At 41.4% G+C, this 26,033-nt stretch overlaps 2 protein-coding genes across 6 annotated transcripts; one reads left to right on the top strand and one right to left on the bottom strand.

Moving 5' to 3' along the window:
• Positions 1-102: 102 nt before the first annotated feature.
• mtf2 (metal response element binding transcription factor 2) lies at positions 103-13,605 on the bottom strand. Of its 4 annotated transcripts, none has more exons than XM_030074427.1 (16): positions 13,381-13,605; positions 11,535-11,739; positions 10,845-10,926; positions 10,486-10,560; positions 9,164-9,271; positions 8,812-8,912; positions 8,360-8,529; positions 7,581-7,676; positions 7,318-7,386; positions 6,608-6,731; positions 6,154-6,221; positions 5,486-5,656; positions 4,373-4,484; positions 4,071-4,129; positions 3,793-3,900; positions 103-2,810 (listed from the first exon to the last, which is right to left on the bottom strand). In XM_030074427.1, exons 1-16 carry the CDS (start codon positions 13,383-13,385, stop codon positions 2,435-2,437), a joined length of 1,929 nt encoding a protein of 642 aa, XP_029930287.1. In that variant the 5' UTR covers positions 13,386-13,605; the 3' UTR covers positions 103-2,434. The 4 variants fall into 4 exon arrangements, with proteins under 4 accessions (XP_029930287.1, XP_029930285.1, XP_029930286.1 ...); XM_030074425.1 differs by lacking the exon at positions 13,381-13,605 and adding an exon at positions 12,652-12,745; XM_030074426.1 differs by lacking the exon at positions 13,381-13,605 and adding an exon at positions 12,652-12,745 and having other exon boundaries at positions 3,793-3,897.
• On the top strand, positions 12,643-25,917 carry dipk1aa (divergent protein kinase domain 1Aa). Of its 2 annotated transcripts, none has more exons than XM_030074429.1 (6): positions 12,643-12,773; positions 20,463-20,597; positions 21,988-22,095; positions 22,531-22,707; positions 23,740-23,871; positions 24,079-25,917. In XM_030074429.1, the coding sequence occupies exons 1-6, from the start codon at positions 12,660-12,662 to the stop codon at positions 24,757-24,759; spliced, it is 1,347 nt and encodes a 448-aa protein (XP_029930289.1). In that variant the 5' UTR covers positions 12,643-12,659; the 3' UTR covers positions 24,760-25,917. The 2 variants fall into 2 exon arrangements, with proteins under 2 accessions (XP_029930289.1, XP_029930290.1); XM_030074430.1 differs by lacking the exon at positions 12,643-12,773 and adding an exon at positions 14,810-15,349.
• The last annotated feature ends 116 nt before the right edge of the window (positions 25,918-26,033 follow it).

Genomic DNA, 26,033 nt, shown 5'->3' with positions numbered 1-26,033 from the left:
CGAGTGAAGCCGCGAATAGTGGCGCGTTAACATGAACTGTCAAACTGACAACACAGCACCGTTTGATAGGCCGGACCCGGATAAAAGACCAACTCAGAAACATCAGCGTCAAAATATCTGATTTTTATTTTAACATGTTTGGAAGCAACACATCCACCTATATGGTAATGTATATATAAAAAAAAAAAAAAAAAATGTAACATGAGGAAATTCAAGAGACAGCGCAGACGACACGTTTATGTTCTTTGGCTGCAGAAGCCTGCTCAGAGCCAGTGGGAGCAAACAGCAACACCTGGTTAGTCTAACACTGGCTGGACAGATGCACTGCCACAACAAACCTGTAAAGTAAGAGGTATCAGTGTCAAAAAAAAAAAAAAAAAAAAGTCAAATCACTTACGTCTCCCCCCCAAAAATGATCTTTTCTTTCTTCTCAGAGCAACAAAACAAAGACATCTCCAGAAAGAGATGTAGTGATTCATTATTTACCTCTTGCAACTAAGTACAGCTTATGTTAGATTTCCAGTGACTGATTTGGTTTCTGACTTAGCATAAACAAATGACTGTAAATTAACTGGTTATACACGATTTTGCTGAGGAAAAAAAAACAACAACAGCTTAAACACAAATACGGTTGAAATTAATGCTACAGTTGATAGAATGGAGAGCCTGAAAAAAATACTGATCAACATCAGTGAATAATTTACATCCAAACCTCTTGTCACATGCCAGATTCTGGCCTTCTGCGTAATACAGTGAAGGTTTTGCACATATATCCTGAGAGTTTGCAAGGTGAGCTTGGCCAAAAATAATAATAATGATGATTACAAAAAAATAAGTGCAGCTTTGATGATGACAAAAATAAATAGTACCAGGATGCCTGAGACATTTCAACTAAAAAGAGGAGTTGAAAATAATGTTGCAGCTCGTCTTTCTCAAGCATAACGGTGCAATTTTGACTGAAATATGTTTCTTTGAGGACCAAATTGCATAGGCAGCTCAATAAAATTAAACAGTATCGCAACTGTGAATGAAGGTTTATGAGTACTCCATTGTCCTCTGTTGCACAATTCACTGGCGCAACTGTCATCAAATAAAAAACTCAATAGGTCCTTACAGATTTCAAAGTTAACATGATTACAGTTCAATTTTGCAATTTCCAATCAAAATGCTTTAAATGAGATTATATATTTGTACTATACGAAGACATCCAAGCTACTTGTAAAACAAAAACCTTTGAGAAAACACAATACAGACTTGGGACAAAATTTATATATTTGTTACTATTTTGGATTCAACACAAGTTACTAACAATCTTTCTCAGAAGCACACCTTAAAAAAAAATCCCCTCACGTTTGGGATTCTGTACATTTTTATACTGAAATAACACTGTTTATATGTATAGATGCTGTTTTCTTCCAAAATATGACACTCAAGCTTAAGCTGCTGGGGGTTATGCCATTACCATCAAAAAAAGACTTGAGAAACTTAAGCAGGAATGAGAATCGCTGCCTGGGATGAGGTGGAAAGATTAGATAATCTGCGAGATGAGATGAGATGAGATGACAGCCTAACAGGTAATTGATATGTGCAAGTGAATCCATGATAATAAAAAAATAAAAATCAGAGAAATATGCCCTACTGGACAGAAAAGGCATATTAGAAAATACAAGTAGAAAAGGTAATAATAGATGTAGTATAATTCTATATAAAATAATAAACAAGTCTGCAGCAGCACAACATCCGTCTTGTTTTTTTAAGTTCCACCTGAACGGCTCACAGTTGAGCACACTTTCTGAAACATGACTTGAAGGACACGTCTGCCCAAGGCAACAAGAGGTACTCACAGCTAGCAGTTGAGAGGCAGGGGACTGCATTCGTCAAAAATATTTAACCTCTTTGAACACAATTTCCCCTCTCTCTTTCTCCAAGGTTCACCGTTCATTACCTGACCTTCTACATTCTGTCAAAAACTGGTCAGGGGCAACCACAAAGTCACCAAAATGTCAAACATCAAAGCATGTCACTGGAATTTAAAAAAAAAAAAAATCAAGCACAGTAGTGCTTTACTGAAAGCCTACAGGCACAGTGCACTGTTAAATTATTGTCTTGGGAATATATAGGTGATTCTATAAAAACTAACTATTGATAATGAAAGTAAAAAAAAATCCTAAATAAGGTCATTTTGTGTCATACATCCTAATCTTCATAGTAAACTCAATGATGCATTTACAATCTTGAGGGACACTTGTGTTACCATGAACTGGAATCACCTTGGCCTGCATTAAACCAGTAGGCTTCACAGCAACTATCACTGGCCAAACAAAAGGCAAATATCAATTAATGCTTTGACTAAGGGCTGCGTGAACCTGCCCTCAGAGGACTGGCATAAACCTCTTGTTAGCCCTGGTTAGAGGTGGTGATGACAGTGTAAAGTCTAGGAGGCTGTGACTCCTTCCCACTCCACCAGGTACTGGACTTTCCCGTCCAGGGTCACCCGCCGGGCGAGGACTCGGTACTTTTCTCCACAAGCCAGCCGCCCTGCTGCTCCAAAATAGCTGCTTATGGAGCTCTTGAGGTGGGACAGCTGGCTGTCAGGGTCCAGGCCGTGAACTATGTCTGTAGAGTGGAGCCCTGGCAGGGGGCTGGGCATCTCTGTGGCTGACGAGTTGGGGTCTGCGTGGCTGGGAGGGGGAATCTCTGGGTTGGGGGGCTGCAAGGCCCGTCGTGGCCGCCCACGTTTCCTCTTTAGCGGTGGATGGGAGACGGGTATGACGTGGCTGGTGGAGCGTGTCTTGCTGGAGCTACAGAGGCTAAGGGGTGAGGTGAAGGGAAAAACAAGGTTAAGAACAGCTGTCATCATTTCTGAGTAGGGCTAGGTACTGAACTATCAAGTATAAAAAAAATGCCATGGTACTGAATGTCATTCAGTGCCAAAATTTCATCAGCATCAGTGAGTCAATAAGCATGGAGGATAGTTTGTGCCGAGATCTAATAATGCTTGCAATCGGCTGTTTAACATTACATGTAGTAGAGGCATGCAGCAAAAACACTGTGTTACACTCGGAGACGTTATAAAATTGATTTTTTAATAAGATTTTCTAAAAAGCCACTTTATTGGAATCAAGGTATTGGCAATGGTATCGAAAACTTTTAAATTATACCCAGCCATATTTCTGAAGATCATGACAAAGACATATTGGAGCAATTTTAAAAAACAGTTCACCCAAAATACAAAGAAAGATTTTCACACTATCACTATCAGTCCATCCATCCAGATAGTTTGTGTGATATGGCAAAATTTCCATTCTGTTGTGTGTGTGTGTGTGTAGCTCACACTTTGAAAAAGTTGTGAGAAAAACAGCAACAGCTCTTTCCAAAAACAACGACACAGATACCTGACCTAATGCAGAGCCCTCAGGGCCAAAGCATTTTGTTGGGAACCATGTCCTGCCAAAACACACCAGCACACAGTATCTATCCAACTCTAACTCTTGGGGTGTGTCACTGATTTTGGAAAAGAGCTGCTGACTTTTTCACATATACATTTTTAACAGTTTGGCCTCTACAAACAAATACCCATCCGGTCCCACTGCACTGGGGTACTGGGAGACAGTTTGTGTGTGATTTGGTGAGATTTTCAGTCTGCAACAATCTTCCTATTTGAATGGATAGACTGCACAGAGTGTATGGATGGGAAAATATCTGTGTATTTTGGTTTAAATTTGGCAACAGACCTGAGATAAATGTCAAAAGGAGAAAGGGTGAAATGCTGCTGTAGATGGGGAAAGTTACCTGGACTGTCTTGAAATGCTAGTTGAGGTAGTTTCTGTGGTGCTCATGGCTCCTATGGATTCCACGTCTGAGGTCAGAGAAGATGGCAGGGACCTGTCACTTCTGCTGCTGTGGAGGTGTGAAGACGAAAGAGAGACGGAGCACAAATTACCACATTATATTCAGAAAAAGACACAGAGTAGCTGCTGACACCTAACAGGGTCATTCAGTACCAGCTACAGTCAAAAGGGTCAGAACGGCTTGGGACCTAAATGTAGCCCCACATTCTGCCGACTCACTTGCTAGAGGTTAAGAGATCCAATGAATGGGGCTCTAGTGGTAGAGGCTTCCTTACTTCCTGTGAAAGAAAAAGAAAAAGAAAAATGTTATCATTTCTTGTTGGATTTACTTCTATTCAAGTATATTCTGAGGATCTCAAGCTGAAAACCACACTCGGTGTTTGAGTTTCCTCAAAAGAACGACTGTGTGAGAGGTGAGACATGTAGTGTGAAGCAAAAACAGCCACCAATGGTAAGAGCTACTGACACACCCAGATCCCGCCCACACACACACACACACACACACGTACATGCACACACACCTGGGAGAGGAGTTCACCGGAGCTTCGTAGTTTAGCAAGAGTCTCCAGAGAATGCGTCCCTTGCTTCCTCTTTCTCTTCTTCACTGCGCCGTTGGTTAAAGGTTTGGAGGTTCTAGGACAAAATTTATAGTGTCTTTTTTTCAGCAAACCACACTTTATGGTTTTTATATATCAGACAGTGACAGTTTGGCATTAACAGCAGGGTCAAACTGTTAAACAGTCACATTCCTAAAATGCAAATTACAAGGTGCACGATAGCATCAAAACACTTTAAAATGCTTAGTGTATTCTTCTCATGCTAGTCGTGTTTTATAAATTGGTATGAAGAATAAACCAAAATTTATAATGAAAGCACATTTGCTATCTGAAGGGGTCAGTCTTTGCACAGGGTTTGGTCGTGATATGTACATGGTATAATGTCTTTAGGCTCACCTGCCATCTATGTAAATGCAGGATGTCTAAATAGATCAAAAAGTGAAATGTAATGCTTTAACATATTTTTAAAGACAACTTTTAATGATTTTTCTTTTTTTAAGACTTTTGGCATTTCTGCTTTATTTGACAGTTACAGTAGAGATAGACAGGAAAGGCAGGGGAGAGAGAGGGAATGACGTGCAGCAAAGGACATGAGTTCGGATTTGAGTTTTTGGACAATTTTTACTTTTCTTATTCAAGTGACCATTGCATGTAAGTATAAAGGTAAGCACTATAAACTTGTAAGTTTTAGGTAGGAACAGGAAGTTTATTAGCTAGAGGAGTCTAATAACGTATTATACAGAACTTACAGGACAGTTATGAGTACAAGATTTTCTTACCTCTAAAAGTAAGTGTGAAGGGTAAGTTTAAAGTGGGCTGGATTAATCTAGGTCATTTTGCCAAATGGTAATTGTAGTGATTAAGTTTAAAGATCAGAACAACATCAGAAATGTTGACTCCAATGTAGACAAACTAGGCTCATTTTAACAAAACAAAATAGTTGGATAAATGAAATTAGACTGAATATTTATGTTGAAATTCAAATTGAATTTAAAACATTAGGCTTTTTAAGGATCTGCAGACACACTGCAGATGTGACTCTCCAACTCATAAAACTTCATACAGAACACATCTCACCTGGTGTTAGACAGAGGTTTGGTGGACTTGCGTCCCTTGATGGTGATCTCATGTGAAGCTTTCTCTGCCACTCTGCTGGTCGGCTCCTCAGAGTTTGGAGGGGCAGGAGGGAAACGGATCCTCAGGCCGAATAAGTGCTTCTTTTTCTTTATTTCCTTCCCTGACATGAACCTGATAGAGAGATGGGAGATGGGAAGTGACCATTAAGAGGAGAGTTAAAGATAACAGGGATAATAAAACATAGAAAATACAAAGTGTACATTTTAAAAGACATCATATAAATTTGAACTAGGGCTGAACAATATGGTTTAAGAAAAAGCATAATGTGATTAATTTTTCAGATACTACAACTACGAAATGATTCTTTCTCATTTTCATTTCCACGGAAAAAGCTATTAAAATGATGGTGGCGTGATTTGTGCAGAGCTCTGCGCCCAATAAACATGTTTGCTTACATCTGGAAAATATAATTTATGTGCCAGGACATCTGTGTAGCACCGTAATACTTTATTTACAACAATATTTTGACACACATTCTTCCTTTATCCAAAAGTTACAGCTGCTGCGATTTGGATATTGCACTTGGCCATACTGCGATTTTGCTATTATTTCATTTAATTGTTCAGCCCTAATTTGAACAATGATCAACAAATAAATTAAAAACTTACATGCTTTTGTTACTGTTTAACGCTTTCAGAATACTTTCGTATCGCTCTGATGTTGGAGTATTGGCAAGCTGCAAAGAGAAATTTTGGAGAAAAAAAAATGGAGAATGATAGAAAAATAATAAATAATTTCAACAACAAAACATTGTGGTACATTGTAAATTTTCAATATAATTAACCTTAGGCTGACCATGAAATTTTATGGCATCCAGTCCACTGAGATGAACTTAAGCTGCTCTATGCTTTAGAAACAGTAAATGTGTCAATACACTAGTGGCCATTTCCAGACACTTTTTGCCAAATAACAGTGCGCTGATATAAAATTTAAATGTCAGCTTCTTTTGCCTTTCCATTACTTGCCTTTTAGTCATTTCTGCTAAAAAAAAAAAAATGAGTGCAGACCACAAAACCGGCCACCCGGTGTGTTAAGATGTGGAGTTTGACCGGGTCCCCTTACCTCCCCCAGCTGCAGCAGCTCCCAGTTGTCGTTGATGTAGGTCATCAACTCTATTTCAGAGTCAAAGTATTTTTTCTTGTGGATCACACTCAGGTTGTACAGGCTCAGGTGTGCAACATCCTCCCTGCAACAGTGCAGTAAAATGAACAAATGAATAATCATAAGAAAGACAATAGACAATTTATGTATATGTTAAGTGCACAAGTTAAAATGGACACACTGTAAGGTGCACTGGTCATGGCAGATTAGACAAGACTAGATGACCTATTCATAGTTAAAAATAATTTTCAAAATTTCAAAATTTGTTGGGAACAGGGTTAGGGTTAGTATCTTAAACAAAACATACTTTCTAAAGAAGAGAAATAAAATGACACCTGTTTTCCAAAGAAGGGCAATCACATGCTTATCTACTTCACTGTGCAATACTTTCATTCAATGTTTATTTAGCTCTTAGACTTTGATCCTGTTTTCATTGGTGCTTCATTAGAGGACTTAATAAAACACTTTAGAGTCAATCAATGAGGCCATTTCCTTGTCCACACACACACACACACACACACACACACACACACACACACACACACACACACACACACACACACACACACACACACACACACACACACACACCACTTCACTGGCTATCTCTGTTTCAAAGTATTTCTTGTGGACTGTAAAAGTGTTGTAGACAAAGCTTGAGATCCACTCACCATCTGAGAGGGAGTCGGCTGAGGTACTCTGGTCCACAGTTGCAAACAGAACAGATAAATAGATAAAACCTGAGAACAGAGAGCCACAAGCCCGTGTTAACTCATTCTCACAAAGATGTAAGAAATAGAATCAAAGAAAATTGACTACAGAATGAAGCACAGGGAGGATGGTGAATAACTACCGAGAGATGTCAAGGTTTCACAAGGAAATATGAGTGTATATAATAAGTGTAAATATTTCTAAGGTAAGGAAGTATTTGTACCTGTCTCCATAGAGCATGGGCATCTGTAAGCAACGCAGACACGCCTCATGGAACCACTGCTGACACCGGTTACACTGCAGCATCTTCAGGTACCAGCTACAAGATGAAAGTGAGGCTGCGTAAGTAATTTTAAAAAACTTTTTTTGACACAAATGTGTGTGTGCAAGTGTGCTGCCGAAATCGTAAGTGTGCTCGCCCAAAGTGTGTATGCGATACAGTGGTCCCTCGTTAATCGCGGGAGTTACGTTCTAAAAATAATCCACAATAGGCGAAATACGTGAAGTAGTCAGCTTTATTTTTTACAATTATTATAGATGTTTTAAGGCTGAAAACGCCTCACTACACACTTTATACAGGTTTCTCAGACAGGCATTAACATTTTCTCACTTTTCTCTCTCGTTTAAACACTCTCAAAATTCAAACCTTTGTAGAAAAAAAGTCCAGTATTATAGAATGAAACCAAAGATCAAAACCTGTTTTCAGTTTGTTTGTTTTTTTCAGTTCCTCTGCCTTTTGGGTGCAACTGCAGGTGCCTTTGACGGTGCAGAACGTTGCGTCGACATTGTGGGTTTTGTTGGGGAGAAAACTTGCAAACATACAGCACCTCAGAGTCACACTGCTAGCAATCGAAGATTTATGTAAATTTGGCAAGCTGAACGCATTCTGTACTGTACTGTACAGAAGACACGGTACGGAGGAGATTTTTTTAGTGCAAAATTGCACTAAAAAAAAATCCGCGAAAAGTGAACCGTGTTATAGCGAGGGACAACTGTACTCACTCTCCTGGACGTCCGCAGTAGCAGTAGCACTCCTGGATGTTAGTCTTGTGGCCCGGGTCCCACACCAGCTCCTCCAGGGTGTACGGGAAGGAGAGGTGCAACTCGACGTGCTGCTGCTCTTCCTGCTTAAGGCCTTTAACATTAGCTCCCTTCCTCTGAGTGCTTCCCCTCTGTGAACCAAGCACACAAACAGAAAAAACAGCATTAACAACAGCATGTTTACCTCTATATAAAAACAGTCTAATCAGACATACTGTACAGTAGAATAACTAATCAGACTGGACAGTTAGCATTAAAATATGACTGAGTAAGTGGTGCTGATGACTGGTAATTTGCTGTGATATTAATACACAAACCCACATACCAGCATCCACACAACTCAAAAGTTCACCAGTCAGCACAAACAGCTCATAGGTTATTATTTAATCCCTCCGGTCCCAACCCGGCCGTACCTTCGGAGCAGCAGCGAGCTCACACTGCCTGCAGAGCCACTTGTCATCTGAGTCGATGACAGTGGCATCGATGATGGGAGAGTGGCACAGCTGATGGTACCCTAAACACAGCACACACACGTCATGAAGCAACACCACCTATATAGTGGATCCTTGTTTATAGACCCCTCTTTGCTGGCAAGGGATTAATCTTTCTAATCTTTCTATACCGATGTGTATGGGATGGAAAATACTTGAGATGAACAGCAAAGTCTCAGCAAAGTTTAAAAGGAAAACAAAAACAGGAAAGAGCTGCACTATGGCACACTTTGTTAAATATCAGGATTGAGAGCATTAAGAGCATATGAGGTACCTTGTCCACACTTGTCACAAATGACAATCTCATTGGGCTCCTCTGAGCTTTCATCCTGGCATATGGAGCAGACAATGTCATCCTCCTCATCATCATCATCCTCATCCCCTGAAACAGAGAAAACGAGTCAGGACCAAGAATCACAGCAGTGATTCAGTGTAGCTGTGACGGTGTACAATCTAGGGATGCACAGTATTCATTTTTTTGCCAATATTTTCCAACTCTTTTGGCCAATTGTCAATACGGCACATTTTTTTTCCACCTTGTTGCCGGGACCATCAAGTCTCTCCTGTTGTGGAATAAACATGTTATTATGCCTACTCTTATTGTGATGGCCCTCTGGCAGATGGAGACATAAAATCCAATGCTTTTTAAACTGATACTGATGACGTGGCAATATTATTGTGCATCCCTACAACAGACAAGCCAAGCACCTCAAAAAGTGTTTTAACTAGGCAGCAGCAAGAAACAGGTCAAATTATGATTTGGGTTGGACACATTTTAGTATTTCATCTGATCTGATATGGTGTGACAAACTGGTTGTACTGCCCCAAGTACAACCTGTGTGAGACAGATGGCTATCTTCAGCAGGCTAAAACTTACACTTACACAATGAGGAAAAAAAATAACAGAAGGCAAACAAAGAGAAAAATACACCCAAAAAAAGTTTAAAAAGGCATGACAGGTGGAAACCAGCAATATAGTGATTTTAAAATTAACCCAGGTGTAAAAATAACAACGATATCAACTAAATAACATAAAATACCAGTTGATAACCTCTAGTAAGTGTTTAAGTTTTTATTAACAATTTTTAAGTCCCCCTGATCAACACAGACTCAAAGATCGCCTCCAGCCGACTTGGAAAGGCCAACATTCATTAAGCATCAGCTGACACACAACGATCAGGCTGCTGCTGAATATTTCTTAAGGCGGCTGATGTAAATATGTAATGAATAATTCTCCCATAGACCTCTCTTATACAAATTTTAGCTTCCTTCAAAACACCACTGCAGTGAGGATCCAGGTCATGTCACAGAGGTGGGGATAACTCTACTGTGAACCCGGTGAATTAATTAGCACCACAATAATGTGTACATGTGGCTGTGGGGCAGCACTGGGGTCAGTCCACTTTGGAATCAGTCAGAATATTCATTTTCAGGAAAATATTTAATCACAAAAGTATTTTTTCCATAAACACATTTTAAAGTGTATTTTAAGAATCAGACTAAAATCTATTTTAACAGGCAACGGGGCAACTCTAGCTTCCGCTTGCCTCTAATTGAGTGATTGGTGAGTGGATTGACCCCAGCCCTGCGATGTACCTTCCCTATGCTCATCTTCACATGTGGACAGCTCACTGGAACTGAACTGGGGCCAGACACTCTGTGGACTGTTAACTGTCAGGGACATGGGAGGCAGATAACTTCTGGCTGAATAAGGCAGATAGGGGCACGGACAGCAGAAAAATTCAACCAGGAAATGAAGCTAAAAAAATAACCACAAATTAGACCATACTGAATCTAGATCAGTATTGCTGCCCCCAGGCAGTGAAACAGGATTACCAATGTCTTGGTAAATCACCAAGACACTGCACTTTCATATAACAATATCAAAACACTTAAATATTAGACAAATACATAAATCGTGAAGTGCCACGGTGCTAGAAGTGGACATAACTTGCCTGTCTGAATATTGTTCCAGAGCACCCAGGACTTTGACCGGTCTTCAAAAACCACAAAGCATCGCTGCTTGTCCCGATCTATCTGGAGGAGAAAAACCACGCACAGGTTCTTCAACAACACGCTAGATTTGTAAAAGCCCTACATACTAGGGCTGAACAACATATCATTATCTTGATATGAACATGCATGATATTAATATCTCAAAGGCCAATTATGCAAATGATGTCAAATTTAGGGTGACTGGTTTGTCTGATCAATAAAATGCTTTTTTACACAACTGCATTTTCTACATCAAGTTGGTATTACTTTGCCATTTTTTGAAGAATTCTTAATTTTCACTGTTGCTACACTTCAAGTTCCAAATAAGTGTGAACCCATAGTCATATTATATATTGTATCAATATTGATATATTTGGCATGAATATCAAGGTATGACATTTTGTCTATATCATGAAGCCCTACTAAACACCAAAGTATAAATACACAAAAATACCGCCTTTTCAAACAACTTGACTGGAGAAAAAAAAGCATCAAGCATAAAAAGGTAAAGCTCATGGCTTTACAAGCGAGACGTTTTACCAACAGGCCTCACACCATGAATCTTAACCAGCCGTCTCACCCAAACACAATACACACCTCACTACAGAGCAGACAGACCAACAACTGTGAAGTGACTCCCTCACACTTACCTTTGTGATCGTTCCCAAGTAGAACAAGCCGTCCGACCACCGGGCCAAGACGTCCTGCCCCTCTGTGAACCTGTCAGGCATGGTGTCTTCTCCATACTCTTCCCCGGGAGAGAGGCTGGTGGGGGTCAGGAGCGCCGCCTGCTGCTGCTGCCGCGGGGGGAGAGCTCTCTGATGGACAGACAGGTGGTCCACAGCCGCAGAGTCTCTGAGGAGGGGGAGACGACAGGAAGAGAGGGAGGGGACGGGAGTGGGAGATTGGAGATGGGGGGAAAGAGATGTGCACTTAGAAAGGGGGCTGAAGTGAAACATATCGTGACATTATTATAAGTGATACTGTGTAATCAATTTGAGTTTGGTGCCAAATCATCAGCAATTCTCCACCTGTGAGCGCTCACTCTGCTTGGTGTACCGTTTTGCAATCAATAATTAAATGTGCAATATAATGCTGTGTCTTCCATGGACGTTGGGGGGGTGGGGGATGGATTCACTTAAGTATCATGTTTATTTTATTTCTAAATTGATTTAAAATAAAAATGTGTTCAGTTTTCAGCAAGGGGACCAAATATTGCTCCATAAGTTAGTCTAAGTTTTGGCTAGAGAAAAACTGGCATTTTTAAAAGGGGCTTATCACTGAAAAAATGACCTATTGTGACCTTTAAGATAATCACAGCTCCATGAAATATTACAAGCTAGAGGATAATTAAAAAAAAAAAAAAAAAAAAAAAACCCACACAACAAAAAATTGCAATAGATATTGATTCAGCACCCAAGTATCGTGATAGTATCAAATCGGGATATAATGTGTACATGTGGCTGTGGGGCAGCACTGGGGTCAGTCCACTTTGGAATCAGTCAGAATATTCATTTTCAGGAAAATATTTAATCACAAAAGTATTTTTTCCATAAACACAATTTAAAATGTATTTTAAGAATCAGACTAAAATCTATTTTAACAGGCAACGGGGCAACTCTAGCTTCCGCTTGCCTCTAATTGAGTGATCGGTGAGTGGATTGACCCCAACCCTGCGATGTACCTTCCCTATAAGCATATCGTCGCAGCCCTAATGGACATGCAGTAGAGCTAAAACACTGACACAAAGGCCACAGAAAACCTTACAAAGCAGAATGATGATGAGCAGTACAGGACATCACGGGACAAATACCATTTTCCCATGCGGTGGACTCAAACTAATCTCACTCGTCCATGATCACATGGCCGCTTTGAGAGGCAAACAACAGGTGAATCCACTCACACATTAAGCGACCATTTATAATTACTGACAACCGTGCAGGACAATGCTGCACATTTCTGATCAGTCCATCCCACGTGGCAAAATAAATAAATAAACAAAAACAATCGCTCGCAACACACAATGAGGATTAGGGCAGCAACGTTACCTGCCAACCGAGCGGCAATCACAGTTGTCAGCCGCAGCGCCACAAATGTTAACTCTCCACACTTTCACGCTGCAGTGGACAGGCGCTAACAAACAAAACAGCTTTTCATAATTGGGCCTGATTTTGCACTTGAACAGGCATTTCCATTTCCTTTTTTTTTTTTTTTTTTGGCACTGCCCGTCAGTGAAAGCTCCCCTTTGTTCGTGTGCAGAGTGAACATGGTCACTCACAGAGACCTCTGAGCAAGATTAAAGGACAACAACTCTCACTTGAGATTACAGGGTGAGATTATATTCCGTGTAGGAGGTGTTTATGAGAGGTAATAATGGCGGTAAAAGAGCCACAGGCAGGCGGATAGCTGTCAGGCAGGTCGCTAGCCGGAGCCCCTCGGACCCACACCCCCCAGAAAGAGGAAAACATGGTGATGTAAGTTAGATGACAACAATACCTCATTCGGCCACCTCCGCTGCTACAACACGACTTGCACGATGAAATAACCGGATAGGAGCGACCGGCGTTAGCGGGTCGCTTTTGTTTCTGAAGTTATGTCCGAGGGAAAACGGCGGAAAATGCGCGGCGCCCGAGCCTTCTTCATAAAACAACAAACGGTTCATTTTCCCCCAGCACGTTCGCCATTTTGGTTTCCCGCTGATGATCCGGGAGTGCATTATGGGAAGCGGCGCACTGCTGCTGCTGCTTGTTGCTCACCTTTTTTTTTCAGACATTTGAAAATGTAGGCAGGGCATCGGCGAGCATGGCACCTCGGCTGCTCCAAGCTGCACAAGCCACATTTATCGTTGCGTGAATATTTTTCAGTAGGTGAGCGTTGTTTCACAGAGGAAAATCTGTCCAAAATGTGGGGGAGAACAGCGCTAAAGTTGGCGAGTTAGCACCTCTCTTGTAGCCGCAAGCGACATTTATTCAAAATACCAAAAATTCATAGTAGTTTAGCAAAGTTGTGTCCCATAAACTTTACAATTTATGGCCACTTGCCGGCGCTAAAACATCATATGCGTGCATTGTGAGTTCAGACAAGTTAGTTATTATTTTGAAAGTTCTGACCGGATGTTTTTGTTTTTTCCCTCTCTTTGTTTTTATTAAACTCTGTAAAAGATCTGTAAATATCCTTAAGCATAAAAATAAATTACAATGAACAACAACAAAATGCAGGGATAAGAAAGAAAGACAAACAAAAAAGAGTCAATTTGAAATGTCTAAATAATTGAATAGTTTTTGCCAATTTGTGGTTTTGAGTTTTTAAGTAGCAGCAGTAGTCATATATGTTTTAAAATCTTTTTGTTTTTGTGTTTTTAAAGACAAATTTTATGAACACAAATTTTATTAGCCATAATAATAATCAAATTAAATTAGACAGATTACAGATTTTTTTTTTTTTTTTGAGAAATTACTCTGTAAATCAAAACAAAAACAAATACCTTAAAATAATCTGCAAAGACATGTTCAATAGTTTCCTCTTCACAAAGACAAAAAAGTGCATCTGTTTTTAATAGCTGGGAAGAATTTACACAGCTTCTAACAATCTTAAACAAAAACTCCTTTATCTTATTTGAAATTATATATTTACATACGTGACAGAAACACAATTTTCCATTGTTTTCTATTTAATCATACCCATCTATACTTGCACATGCTAATAATGGTATGCTCAAGGTAATTTCCACTAAAGACAGTACTGTACTTTCTATCTCACATAGACACGACTTTAACAGTAGGGGCAGATTTATTGGATAATGCATCAAGGCGTATGTTTTGTGCTAAAGACATTGTGCGGTCAGGTATTGATGCGATAACAAATGTGGCCGAAAGTTTCACCGGAAGTTGCACCTTCGCTCGTGCTGACTAGCTTGGCGCCGCCGCAACTCAGTAACTACATAGTTACATGTATTATTGACCCAGGGGAAGTTGAGCGGTAACGAAAGCGCTAATTATTATGTGTGCATTTCGGCATACATTGTCACGACTTTGCTTGACCATTACATAACAAATAGATGGGGTTTTTTTTGTTTGTTTGTTTGTTTTGGCGAATTTACGGTGGCGGTGACACATTGCGCATGCGCATTGCCTGTGGCCAGCTCGAGGTTTTGCTGCTTCAGAGATCAGCAGCAGCTGCAGGAGCAGAGGAGCAGCGCTGGGAAGAGCGACACTCCGGCTCTTCTCCGTGGATCAAATGAGACATTACACCAACTGTGATTAGAGCTGGGCTTTTGCATCCATTACACGTCGATTTTGTGACCGAGGATTTGTAAAACAAGCGGCAGCCGCGCTCTGAATCCGCAATCTCCGATGTATTTTGGATGATCTCCCGCAGCCAGGTCCACGTATTGAGATGATCTATTTTTGTGATGGCGAAGGGTCTGTTTCCACGGGCCTGGGTGAAGAAGTCATTCTACTTTCAGGTAAATAATAATAATGTTTTTTTTTTTCCCTATAACGTCAGTCATGCACTGCAGGGTTGGAGGTGACGGCACGCCGTGCACCTGTATTGGGGTCGCCGTGGTGTCACTCAAGATTGACAGCTGCTGAGAAGACAGTGCGTCCTGATCCAGTAAATATTAACCTCATCAGAGTCCACTCACCGCCGTGCTGGGTGTTATTGTGGAGCCACGGGGGCTTTCTGTGAACTGAAAACAGGCTGTTTCGAAATGCCAGAGAGCCGTCTGTGGCTGCTGATTAAAGATTAAGTTGACTTCTTTGCTGCTGATCCACACTGGCCGGTAAAACACTCACTGTTCTTGTCTCAAGGCTCCCTGCTATCATATGGATACTGTGTGTGTGTGTGTGTGTGTGTGTGTGTGTGTGTGTGTGTGTGTGTGTGTGTGTGTGTGTGTGAATGTACTAGCTGTAAGTTAGAACATGTAATTAGTCATGGAGACTCCTGGTAACGAGATACTGGGGTAATCCATCATCATGACTTTCCAGGCTGTCACCCCACTTCATTAGGAGTTCATTGTTTTTTGTTGTTGTTGTTTTTTTTTCCACCTTGCCTTACCTGTATCTGAGAAGCTGTCAAGACTTGCACAGAGAGCCCACAGCTGATTCTGTCGATGGATCACATCCAATAGTGCCACAGCAGAAATAATCCTTTTGCTTGGATAATAGGGTTGAACCCGCTGAATTGGGCTCCAGTGGCCCGCTGCCAGGAACTACTCCCAATACTGTAAGGAGCTTAGTGGGAGAAGAAGGGAATACAGGGGCTGCATTGGCTCTAGGAAAAAATGAACATTTTGCTGCATTCCAAATACAGCCGAGCCAAATCCCAAGCGCTGAGCATAAACTATTGAAATGTTCTGATGACTGAAGTATACTGAAAGCTGAGCCGTGTGCTTGTTCAGACCGCTGAGTGTTGAAATTCTCCTATCTTAAGCCAACTAACCGCACTAAGTTAGTGTTTCTGTGGTGACCCCGCAGCCCTGTGTTGTGGTCATTGCTTTCATCTTGGACATTCTGTGTCTTTTTCCTAATATAATCAAGTAGATTATAATATCTTATAATCGAAGTTGAGCTAACATTGGGCCTGAAGGGATGGGGAAGCCTCCAAATCGATTTGAGAGTACAGGTGTACCAGTTAGATGCAACAAGAGCAGCTCCCATATTCTTAACCTAAATGGTTTTCAGGATACTGGTCAGTCTATGCTTGTTAAAGTAATGTCCCACAGCGCTCACACACAACCACACACTGTGGTTTGTGCAGAATTGCAAGCAAGTTACATTAAGAGCTCTTACCAAGGTCATGTTTCCTGTTGAGGTTATCTCGGCACATAGGAATGGTGCACCAAGTCACCTTAAATTTTTGGCTGCAGCGGATGTGTGTGTGTGTGTTTGTGCATGGCTGTACATGGTACTACTTCATCTTGTCAAGATGTCAAGATTGCTTTTTAATTTATTTTGGCCCAGAGCATAACGCATGTTGAGACTGAGAGAGGACGCCAGTTTAGACTGCACAAAGGATTTACATGATATTTTAACTAGTTAGCCTACTTAGCTTACAGTCAAATCAATTAGTGCTTTTACATTCAGGCAAGAGGTCAACACACCAACACAGCTGAAACTTTCACTTGATACCAGAGCTGACAGCAATGCTCAGTGTCATTAGCAGGCCTTTGGGTTTTCAGTGATACACTAAGGTATGTTGGCAGAGGCAGGGTATCGAGGTCTGTTGCAGGGCAAGCTGTCTGCTTTGCATAGAGGCCCAAATCTACACATGAATCTCACAGTTTGCGTATTGGACTTCATAAATCAGCCACTTAACTTTCTTGTTGAAAGGATGCTCCACAAAACCACCCCATCTCAAACCTCTGAAATCTAGTTGAGTTTAAAAAGACAGTTCCAGGTAATGTTTCTCCTTTTCTCCTGCCAGTGTTCTCCTGCAGGATATTTCAGTAAAGTATAACTAAGTTAAGTTTACATACAGTATCCCGTTCTGTGGGCCACATATATTACAGAGCATTTTAAAGAGTGTCTGTTCGGCTAAGAGAGACACTAAATATCAAGATCAGAGGAAATAGAGAGGCACAATAAAATGCCACGGGGAGCCACTTAGGGGATAAACTTTTCAGGACTCTGGTTTCACCTGTTCAAATGGGACTTTGGATGCTTTGCCCACTGAGACACACTAAACTTAGGTTGCTCCAGAAGTGTGCCTACATTACCTTCCCCTTTACAAGCTATATAGGCACATGACTAAGAGTCACTTGCCCTTTGTAGGAGTGTTTTATCACACTGTACTCTCTGTGTCTGTTCAAAGCACAGTCATACTCTCTTCTATTTAAAGTCAGTATATGCACACATGCTAAAGAGGTCAGATCTGATATCAGTGTGCAATTGCTTTGTACTCCCCTGATACCTCCAGATAAAACCCATTCCCTGAAGGCCCACTATCTATTTGTCCATCTCTCTTTGGCACACCGAACGCTTAAAATCTAGGCAGTTTTGCAGATGACCTGTCTCTCCTGATCAAACCTAAGCCTCTCTCTAAACGTCAGCCTCATTCCCCTGCAGCTATAGGACAATTTGGCGAAACACACTGAGGGGAGTGGGAGGCAGAACAATAGTGGTTTTCCTTTACCTCCCTTAGCTGTTCTTTAAACTCAGTAGGTCACGGTGGGAATGCATTACATAATTTGTGTTAACAGACTCCCTGAGAAAAGCCCCTCTTGTCCTCAATAGGGCTTTGTGATGCTCAAAAGCCATGAAGGAAGGACGTGTTTCCTGGTAATGTAATGAATCAGATTTATGACAGTAATTACATCTTTTATCATCGTTGTGTGGGTATGAGCTATAATTTAACTGCTGTTTGTACAGACCCAAAACAGAAGGACCTAAACTTCTATACACATCAGGCCTGTTTACAGTAATCAAGGTGCATCCAAGTCACAGGATTTTGACTCGACTGTCTCTCCCTCACACGTTCATATTTTGATGGGATTTGGTAGCAGCAGCTGATTTAACAAGCACCGCTGCTCGGCCTAAATACAGCACATAAGCTGTTCCTGCCGTGTGATCAAATTCACTTCATTCTCCAAGTGCAACAAAAGTGACTGGAGAACAACTTCAGCTTTTGCTTTGGTGCCATTTGGTGCAGGGACATGTCGACTGCTTACATACCAAGTCTTACCTCAGTAACTCAATACACAAACTCTTTGTTTTGCTCCTTCTGTCTTTCTCTGTCTCAGCACACGCACACACAAACTAACCCACTCACATTCACGCTTCCAACAACTTGCTATTCTCCATTATTGCATTTTTTTTTAATTGAATGTATTTCACTGGTCGTTTATGCAGGCAGTGTTGTTGTGCTGCTGTTTTCCACTATGTGGCTCATTGTTCTTGAAACTCTGGCATCCAATTCAGTTGTGTTTTTTCCTGTTATCTTGATCTTTTTTTTTTTTTTTTCAGGCGATATGTTGCGATGAACCCATATTTTTTATCTCACCATGTTCTCACCTTCATTTTCTTCTCTTAGGTGTTTTACTCAAGTATTTTTTCCATTGCTTGTTTTATGGGAAAATAATAGAATTACAAGCCCATGTGGCTCAAGGACAACAGGACCTTACATACAATGAGTGCAAAGGGACATTGTAAGACATGTGATGTGCTGACCCTGTGACATAGGCTGTAATCTAATTTTCCCTGATTTTTAGTGGCTATAACCAGAGCCTCAGTGGACTGTCACGTTGGGATTGACTGGAGCTCATGTCTTACCTCAGAACTGAGAGTTCCCGGCTCAGTGAACTATTGTTGTGGACAGTGACTGGTGAGCCAGTCAATACCTTGTCATGAGACACCATCCATGCTGTCACCATTGTAACCTACACTATTTGGACAAAAGTATTGGGCCATCTACACACCTACAGGAGCCTTTATGACATCCCAGCCTAAATCCATAGGTCACCAACTCCATATGGAGTTTCTCTCCTTTGCAGCTGTAACAGCTTCCACTCCTCTGGGAAGGCTTTCTACAAGATTTTGGAGTGTTTTGAGGAATTTTTACCCATTCATCCAAAAGAGCATTTGCGAGGTCAAACACTGATGTTGGACGAGAGGGCCTGGCTCACAATCTCTGTTCTAGTTGATCCCAAATGTGCTGGATGGGGTTGAGGTCAGGGCTCTGTGCGGGCCAGTCAAGCGCTTCCACACCAAACTCACACAGCCATGCCTTTATGGAGCTTGCTTTGTGCACTAGGGCTCAGTCATGCTGGAACAGAAAAGGGCCTTCCCCAAACTGTTACCACAAGGTTGGAAGCAGAGAATTGTCCAAAATGTCTTGGTAACCCTTGGTAAATGTGATCCACAGAACAAGTTTGCATCGCTCCAGAGTCCAGTGGCGGTGTTCTTTACTCCGCTCCATCTGAAGCTTGACACTGTGCTTTGTGATGTGAGGCTTGCATGCGGCTGCTTGGCCATGGAAACCCATGCCATGAAGCTCTCAGCACACAGTTTTTGTGCTGATGTTAATGCCAGAGGAGGTTTTGAGCTCTGCAGTTATTGAGTCAGCAGAGCATCGGCCACCCATTTTACCCATTCTTTCACAAATGTTTGTAAAGGCAGATTGCATGACTAGGTGCTTGATTTTATACACCTGTAACAATTGGACTGAATGAAATACCTGAATTCAGTGATCAAGAGGTGTGACACAATACTTTTGTCCAACATTAATCCCATAATACTTTTGTATTATGAGATCAGGGTTGATTGGAAAGTGAAATTTCGATTTAAATTGCTTAGATTCACGCCTTGTCAATGCACACTTATAAAGAGCCGTACATTTGAAACTGGATGCACAAAAGTATTTTCTGAGGACATGAACAGACTTTGTAAAGATTAATTGGGACATATTACACAGTATCGAGTTTGAGGCTAATCTCCTCTGTCAGCTCTACTAAACATGGATGGCAGGATTGTGTCATTAGTGTCTGCTTATACTTGGCTGTAACGGGATTTCCAGTTTTCCATTATTAGGTTTTCAAATTACGTATTTGCATGTGTTGTTTTTCTGCTCACACCTTGCAGGCTCGTATCTCCTTTGTGCGGGTGAAGTACCTGTTCCTGACATGGCTGACCGTGCTGGTGGGGAGCTGGGTGCTGTACGTGCAGTACTCCACCTACACAGAGCTGTGCAGAGGACACGAGTGCAAGAACGCCATTGTGAGTGATCGACCACTTTCCCTTGTTTGTTCATCTTTTTCTTCCATTCATGATCTCGTACGGTGTTCAGAGTGACTCTTGTTATGCATTTCTAAGATCGCTGTGTTCCTACTCCATGACTCCTCCAACACCTAAAGAACACAAGTTGATATGAGAAATATTTTGACATATGAGAGAAACAGATGTTATCTTGCATAACAAGCTGAAAAACCTTTGGAGAGCAACAGACTTGAATAGACCTCGGGCAACAGTGTGGTTTCATTCATGCAATTAAAATGAGTTACTTGAGTAAATGCTTCCCCTTTGTGGTCTGTTTGTAGTATGACACCATGCAAAGGGTCTCAAACAGAAGTGTTATATCTCTGAGGCTTTTTCTTCCTTAATATCAGAGGCTTGCTGAGGGGTTTTCAAACTTATACATGTTCAGGACCCCGAAGCTGACTTTCATTAAGCTGAAGACCCACAGTTGAAGTGATTTTGACCTTGTAGAGCCTAATATGAAAAGATTTTGGTTTGTGTGAAGTATCAAATTGTGTAAATGTCACACTCATCCACTGACAAAGACTTTCAGAGTGGTGTGATTACAATAATCAGCCATAAATGTAACTTCACAAGGTTATCTAGGTCACACATTGTAGTTTTGTACTAAGATCGTCCTTTTTTGGAATGATCTCTTCTCTTGCTGTGTTAAAATGTATGATTTACAGATTGAACCTGATGCACCAATTGCCTTGTTTGGTTTTTCCGAAGCTTCTCTTGATTTGCTCCACACTCCGTAATAGACGTTAATGTTTGGTATGTTGGTAGTAAAGAGGATAGTTTTCAAGGAACGGAAGGCTGTCAGTGCTCCGTGTTTCTCCACATGGTTTAGGGAAACGGTCTCAGGAGTACAACCGGAGAGGTTTTGAAGCAACAACCGTGGTCCTAATAAAAAGTTTGAGAGCACCTGGGGACCAATTACTTTGACATTCCTGCTTTGTAGTTGGAGTCTCTGTGGTTTGATATGGAAGCTTTTCTGCCATGGTCTTTCTCTTTAGTGATTAGAGGCTGATACGGTGATGCACTTCTCTTTCCAGTCTGTTTTTTTTTTTTTTGGTGTGTGTGATTGTTGGTTGTGGTTTTCATTCTGTTTTGTTTTTGTTTTTGAGTGGGAGTTGTGTCTGTAAACTTACTTATAGGTGTCATTTTTTTGTGTGATGAAAACTAAAATTAGCAATGGGAAAATAATCATTCTTACATTTTTTTGTGCGTGTTGTAAAACTTTGTAGTGAATTAAAGTATTTCAAGTTCCTCATTTGGCTCAGGACGCCCTGGTAGTTTCCCTAGGATGTATTAGATTAATAAGGTTGCATATAGGCTGATAATGCTGGCCCTGTCCTCTCTCTCTCAGTGTGATAAATACAGAAGGGGAATCATTGACGGCTCTGCCTGCAGCAGTCTGTGTGATAAAGACACTCTGTACATGAGCAGGTGTTTGTCCACACTCCCTAACAACCAGGTAGGACACACTTCCACCTCACACACCCTTATTTCTTCTGTTGGGATCAAAGTGTCTATTGTGCCTAATAGTGAAAGAATGAATCACTACTGTGTGAATAATTATGCTGCTCAAATTTATACAGAACAATTTTATAAAATATACCTTGTGACAAACAAAGTGGTTGTAATCTCTTACAATATGTAGCTTAAGTGAAATAGTTATCTTAACCTTAAACCAATAGATTATCAGTAAGGGAGAGAAACACTGTGTTGTTGATGGGATAAGTGGAGGAGCAGGATTGTTCAAACAGTTTTATGAATTTTTTATTTAGGTCAGCTGATGCAGCTTGATGTCACCATTTAAGATCCTGTTTTCCAGAAGTAACACAAAAGGAAGTTCATTTCATGAGGGCTTTTAAGGGTTTGTTTCCTTGGCATTGTCCTGTTGGTGCAGGTGTACACAGGAAGCTGGGGAGACCATGACGGGATAATCCGCTGCAAACTGGGGGAGGTTCTGCACTACGAGCTGGGCGAGGAGCCGGAGCCGCGGAGAGAAGCCCCCGTCTTCGACAAGCCCACCAGAGGAACGTCTGTGGAGAAGTTCAGAGAAATGGTCCTCAATCACCTAAAGGTATGGGACAGTGGGTAAGAGGCTACTGTAGCCGGAGTGGTCCACATACTAAACTAAATATTTATCCTGTGACATCCTGAGGGAGTGGTTTGGTTTGTAAGTGCAGGAGGAGATGGAACGGAGGCACTCAGCTACTTGTTACTTATTTTTATTATAGATAAGTTGGTACCACTTCACAATAAGACTACCCTTATAAAGGGTTTATGAGTGGTTCATAATTAGAGTATTAATTAGAGTGTAAAAACATCACAAATCATTAATAAACATTTATAAACAAGCTATAACATAACTTTCATGCATCGATGAAGGCTTGACTTTTTGGAAAGATCAAGTTAATGCTGCACTGCATCTAGTCTTGCCAGTTGCTTTATCTTGTTCCTTTATCAGTCAGCCATCCTTGGTATCTGCATCAATGTATGAAAACTTTGTTACAACTTGTTTATAATTGTTTATTAATGGTTTAAGTGTTTACAGCCAAATAATAATAACAACCTAATTATGAACCATTGATAAACCCTTTATAAAGGTAGTCTTTTTGTAAAGTGGTACCCACAAGTGGATGGAGTAGATGGTTGTCCTCTATTATATGGTAAAGCTTAAAACAGCCCTCTTGTATTCTGCTTGATGGCATTGTTGATAGTCAAGTTAACGTTTTAAAAGCTTTCCTTACAGTAACAGCAGAGGGGAAAAGCAAATATATTTTCTTTATAAGAATGTGCAAACATGAATTTCTTCAGTGTTGACTGCTCAGTCTTATGTGAGTGTTTATTGGCGGTTTCAGTGTGATAACTTATTTGAGATGAAATGGACATATAAGACAGATTTCCATGACAGTTACAAAACTGGAGGCACAAGGCAGCTTTGGCACCACGGGAAAAGTTGAAAAAGCTCAGTCATGATCATATGAATCTCAGTAGCACAAAAAAATCAGTGAGCTTAGTTGAATAGTCAGCTGTCGATGGATCAGTCGACTGTTCAAAGCCTTGTGATTTTGATTTGTCTGTTTTTGTTTCTCTGTCCAACCTTCATCAGTCCAAGCTGGGAGAGCAGGCTAATCTTGCCAGCCTGGTGAGCCAGATCCTCTCTGTCGCCGATGGCAACAAAGATGGACATGTGTCCCTGCCGGAAGCCCGTTCTACCTGGGCCCTGCTCCAGATGGATGAGGTATAATGATAGGACACCGAATCAGCAAGCAAACAACTACTCTGATCAGTTTCCTGGGTCTTTACAAGTAATATATTCTGTTTCACACACAGACACAAACCTAACTAGAGAAATGTGTAGCTGCAAACAGGAAATCAGCACCACAGACCTGATTTTAGCTCTGTGGTGGGACAGACTGACAGATCTCTGCTCTGTTCCTTACATGAGGTGCTGCTGGGCCTGCTGCTCCAGGACCGAGGACACACACCTCGCCTGCTCGGCTACTGCGGGGACCTGTACATGACGGAGCAAGTTCCCTACGGGCCTCTGTACGGCATGTCCTTACCCTGGCCGCTGGTGTCCTGGGTGCCCAGCGGGGTGCAGCGCAGCCTGGACCAGTGGTTCACCCCTTCCTGGCCGCGCAAAGCCAAGATCTCCATGGGCCTGCTGGAGCTGGTGGAGGACATCTTCCACGGCACTTACGGGAGCTTCCTCATCTGCGACCTGAGCGCAGCACACTTTGGGTACACCGATCGCCACGAGCTGAGACTCACTGACACACGAGCGGTCGTCCCTGAGGATGAGTTCAGACGCAGCATGCGGGCACTGAAGTGCGAGGCGGATGCGGACTGTGTGTACGGCGTGGACTGCCGGGCGTCCTGCGACGTGGCAAAGAGACGGTGCAGGGAGGATCCCATCCAGCCCAACCTGGCCAAGGCCTGCAGTGCGCTGAAGGACTACCTTCTGCGCGGGGCGCCGTCTGAGCTGAGCGAGGAGCTGGAGAGGCAGCTGTACGCCTGTATGGCCCTGAAGGGTAACGCTGGACAGATGAACATGGAGCACTCGCTCATCCTCAACAACCTCAAGGCTCTGCTGTGGAGGCAGATCTCACACACCAAGGACTCGTGATGAGGGGAGGGTGAGGATCTCTGACATCTTCATGCTAGTTGGTTATCTTAAAGAATGAACTGAAAAAAGCATAAAGAGTAGCAAACTTGTTGAAGTAGCTTTTATCAGCTCTAACACTTGTGAAGGTGACAGACTGAAGGAGACCCTACCTCCTCGATCCTAATCTCCTCCCTGCTCTTTTAAGTTTGGTCATTCCTCTCAAAACCACAGGGAGCGGTACGTTTATCTTTTACATAGAAACATTTTATTACTAAAATGAACCCAATGATTGCAGATTGCAAAAGTCGCTCTTAAAGGTTACTGCAAGAATAAAACAGACGAGATTTCACTGTGCATCTCCACAGCTGAGACAAATTACTATTTTTGACATAAAATCATGCTGTTACTTATGAGCTGACATGGCTCGTCAAAGAAATTTATTCCGTCAAGGAACATAAGGATGTCAAATTCAAAGTGATTGTTGAACAAACCACCTGTACGAAGAGAAATTTACTTGCACTGTTCAAGACTTTTGACAACATGACGCTGTGCTGAAGTTTCGAACAAGACAATGTGATGGTATTTTTATTTCAGTATTGTCTATGGATTGTGTCGTGACTATGCTGTGCGTTTTACATCTAAAACCCTTATTGACATTGACAATGCTGCATCAATGACACAAGAAACAATGAATTACTATGTATATTTCATTTGGTTTGTGAATGATACTTATATTTCATGCTAGAAGGAACATTTGTAATGTGTTATGGTTTCACTTTTCTTTTGTCATGGTGCCATAAACAAAGAGATCATGCTGAATTTTATGAATGTTTACCACTGGTGGTCTAATTGCTCCTTGATGAATTTTACAAGGCCATAGTTGAATGCTGTTTCAAGAAAAAAAAAACACATCTTTGAAGAAATTGCTGACAAAACTGTGACTGCATTGACCAATCCAGATCGTGATGTGCACACTGAGAGCCCAACTCGTCAAACCACTCAAGATGAAGGATGCATTTCAAAAACAAGACATGATCTGTGAAGCATGTCAGTTCCAGAAAAATGATCAAACACAAACTTTTGGTCAGTGCTGCTGTTGAAGTTACAATATTGTAAAAATGTTTACTTTTTGAAGTCAAAACCAGCATGATTTTGCACAATAAATCACTTACCACTTCACTGTAATTTGTACAGTTCATTTGGATCCATCTTCAATTGTGCAGTAGACATTTTATCACTGCTGAGGTATTGTGTATTTTAAAGAGCTAAATGCTCAGGTCCCCTTGATATAACTG

Source organism: Myripristis murdjan, chromosome 17, assembly GCF_902150065.1.
Source record: "Myripristis murdjan chromosome 17, fMyrMur1.1, whole genome shotgun sequence".
Classification (NCBI taxonomy): Eukaryota; Metazoa; Chordata; class Actinopteri; order Holocentriformes; family Holocentridae; genus Myripristis; species Myripristis murdjan.
This window is presented reverse-complemented; position numbering and strand designations above follow the sequence as displayed.

Bases quoted from the DNA above. Each gene is read 5' to 3' on its own strand.
- dipk1aa (XM_030074429.1), top strand. From the start codon at position 12,660: ATGATGATGAGCAGTACAGGACATCACGGGACAAATACCATTTTCCCA. The intron at 12,774-20,462 runs GTGAATCCACTC...CACACCTTGCAG, and splicing joins CTTTGAGAGGCAAACAACAG to GCTCGTATCTCCTTTGTGCG. The intron at 22,708-23,739 runs GTATGGGACAGT...AACCTTCATCAG, and splicing joins TGGTCCTCAATCACCTAAAG to TCCAAGCTGGGAGAGCAGGC.
- mtf2 (XM_030074425.1), bottom strand. From the start codon at position 12,683: ATGTCCTGTACTGCTCATCATCATTCTGCTTT. The intron at 8,913-9,163 runs GTACCTCATATG...TGCTGTGTTTAG, and splicing joins TTGTGACAAGTGTGGACAAG to GGTACCATCAGCTGTGCCAC. The intron at 7,387-7,580 runs GTACAAATACTT...CTCTGTTCTCAG, and splicing joins CCCATGCTCTATGGAGACAG to GTTTTATCTATTTATCTGTT.